The sequence below is a fragment of the Neoarius graeffei genome, chromosome 3, assembly GCF_027579695.1.
Source record: "Neoarius graeffei isolate fNeoGra1 chromosome 3, fNeoGra1.pri, whole genome shotgun sequence".
Taxonomy (NCBI): Eukaryota; Metazoa; Chordata; class Actinopteri; order Siluriformes; family Ariidae; genus Neoarius; species Neoarius graeffei.
The window spans coordinates 95,083,956-95,086,496 of NC_083571.1; the positions used below are offsets into that span (position 1 = coordinate 95,083,956).

At 42.2% G+C, this 2,541-nt stretch overlaps 1 protein-coding gene across 1 annotated transcript; it reads right to left on the reverse strand.

Moving 5' to 3' along the window:
- Window positions 1–539: 539 nt before the first annotated feature.
- Window positions 540–2,272, reverse strand: six6b (SIX homeobox 6b). The gene is made up of 2 exons (XM_060916096.1): window positions 1,701–2,272; window positions 540–696 (listed from the first exon to the last, which is right to left on the reverse strand). The coding sequence occupies exons 1-2, from the start codon at window positions 2,270–2,272 to the stop codon at window positions 540–542; spliced, it is 729 nt and encodes a 242-aa protein (XP_060772079.1).
- Between the last annotated feature and the right edge of the window lie 269 nt (window positions 2,273–2,541).

Here is a 2,541-nt window from a genome sequence, read left to right on the forward strand (position 1 = left end):
ACTCTAAAAGCCCAACAATTTACACCAAAAAACAACCGGACTTGAAATAAGCAAGCAAATCAATGTTTCTATTAGAGCCACGAATTTTAATACGTAAACATTTTAGGGTGAAAAAAGAAAAATCCACTCAACATGAAGTCCTTCTGAAAACAAACAAAAAGGTTGTTGTTTTGTGTTGTTCATATTTCTCCGATTTGGATTATTGTAATTTGAACACGGACAGGAGGATGTGGGGATCTGATCTCTCTCTCTCTCTCTCTCTAGCTATCTATCTATCTGTCTGTGTAATCCCCCAAATCTCCTCGTGTATTTCACACTTGGGATTAAAAAAAAAAAGATAAATACATTTTTAAAGATAGCGCATTCCGTTTATCTCTGGCTGTTTTGACAGCCATCCAATAACAACAGAAACATAGCCTTTAATACTTTAAGGCAGGCACCGATGTGCTTGTTTGTCTTGATGATTGTCTGTCTCCAATTCCTTGGTTAATGTGTTAATGTTTGAGTCGTGCTCCCGCGGGGAGGCTCGTGCCGCGGCTTTAGATGTCACATTCGCTGTCACTCGACGTGATGGAAATGGCGGAAGCAGCAGCTTGGCTTGACAGGCCGGCTTCCGGGCTGGACGCGTTACCGAGCCGATCTGCAGCGCCGTCCTCCGCCGTAACCGAACCGTTAGTCAACACCTGCTGTTGTAACCTTTTCAGGAGGAATAATAAAGGTTTAGATTTAACTCTTCTGAATAATAATAATAATAATAATAATAATAATAATAATAGTCTGGAAGACATGCTTCAGTCTCCCAAAGGGAGATTTATGCTTTAGCATCTTCGTGTGAAGATGAACTGATGCAGAATGATAAGACGAGGTAAACCAGGATGCCCCGGAAGGAGTCAGTGAGCATCAGAGAAATTTCAGCAACATGAGATTTTTTTTTTTTTTTTAACATTTGCATGCTATTTTTAGTTTACATATAAAAAAACAATGTCATGGGTTAAACATTTAAAAAAAACGTTTATTAATTGAATTAAGGGGCTTTACTACTATTTGGAGTGTTTAGGAATTTTAAAAAGCCTCTACTTTTTTTTATTTTTTTGGGGGGGGATTAGTGCCTGCTTTCGGCTATGCAGTGATTTGGAACAAAGAAAGCAAGCATAAAGAAAAGTGAAAGAAAAAAAGCCCACCGCGTAGCGCTTCATTAAGATTAATCTCTATGCAATGATCAAACCTGTAAACAAACCATGATGGCTGGGCAGAAATCAAATAATAACTGGACTTTTATAATGGTTTGGATGATCTAATGAATATATGCTATTTGTGTACAGCCTTTTGAATTTTCCTGACACGGAAGAGAAAGGCGATGTGATGGAAATATTAGAAGGCTAAACTTTTTTTCATACTGTCAGTTATTAAATAAGGTTTATTTTATTTTATTTTATTTTAAATATCATTAAAATGTATTTAGTTTGCAACACAAGTCCAACTGGGAGCAGATATGACAGTTTTTTTTAATTATTATTATGCATCCTAAAAAGAGGGTTTCAATAATAATAATAATAATAATAATAATAATAATAATAATAATAATAATAATAATAATATCTCAAGTGTGTATATGGATGAGCCTAACCGATTTTATTGCCTAACACAGCGTGTCTGCCCAAGAGGCATGTGCTTATTAATTCATTAGTTGAAGAACACACCTGTTCTTCGCGGCTGCTGCTCTGTCCCTTTGTCTTCGGTTTTTAAACCAGTTGCCCACTTGAGTAGGAGTAAGTCCTGTGGCTTGTGCAAGCTCCCTCTTTTTGCTCGGGTTCGGATAAGGGTCCTGCAGATACCATTCCCGCAGCAAATGTCTGGTCCTTTCTTTGAAGCAGTGAGTCTTTTGTTCTCCATCCCAAATAGTTTTGGGCAGTGGAAACTTCTTCCGCACCCTGTATTTGTCTACTGGCCCTAGCGGACGGCCCCGGAGCTTTTCCGCCTCCCGGTAGTGCGACTCGAGCCACAGCGCTTGCAGTTTCGAATGAGAGTCTTTGGTGAATTTGTGGTTCTCCAGGATGTGGTAAAGCTCGCGGAAGTTGCCGGTGTGGAAGGCTACGATGGCGCGCGCTCGCAGCACCGACTCGTTCCGGTTTAGCACCTCGCAGGCGGCGGGGGCCACAGGCAGCGACCACAGGAACCGACCGAGGCGCTCGATGTCGCCGCTTTCCTCCAAAGTCTCACACACCCCCGCTACCTGCTGGGGGCTGAAATTCAGCATTGGCAACTGAAACATGAAGGCTGCGCTTTTTTTTTTTTTTTTTTTCTCCCCCGCCTCGAGGTGCTCCGTCTTTCGTGCTCGCGCACTCTCCGGTGCCTCTTCGTCTCGCTCCCTCTCGGATGCAAACAGGCAGAAAAGCAATGGCGGAGAAAGGAGACGAGTCGTGAGATGATGCTGAGGAGAAATGGATGGTGCGACACTCACTTGGCCGGCTGTCTCATCCTTGGAAGGCGATATGGAGAGCTGGAGTGAGCGAGAATATAGCGCAGGAGAGGCGATATTTT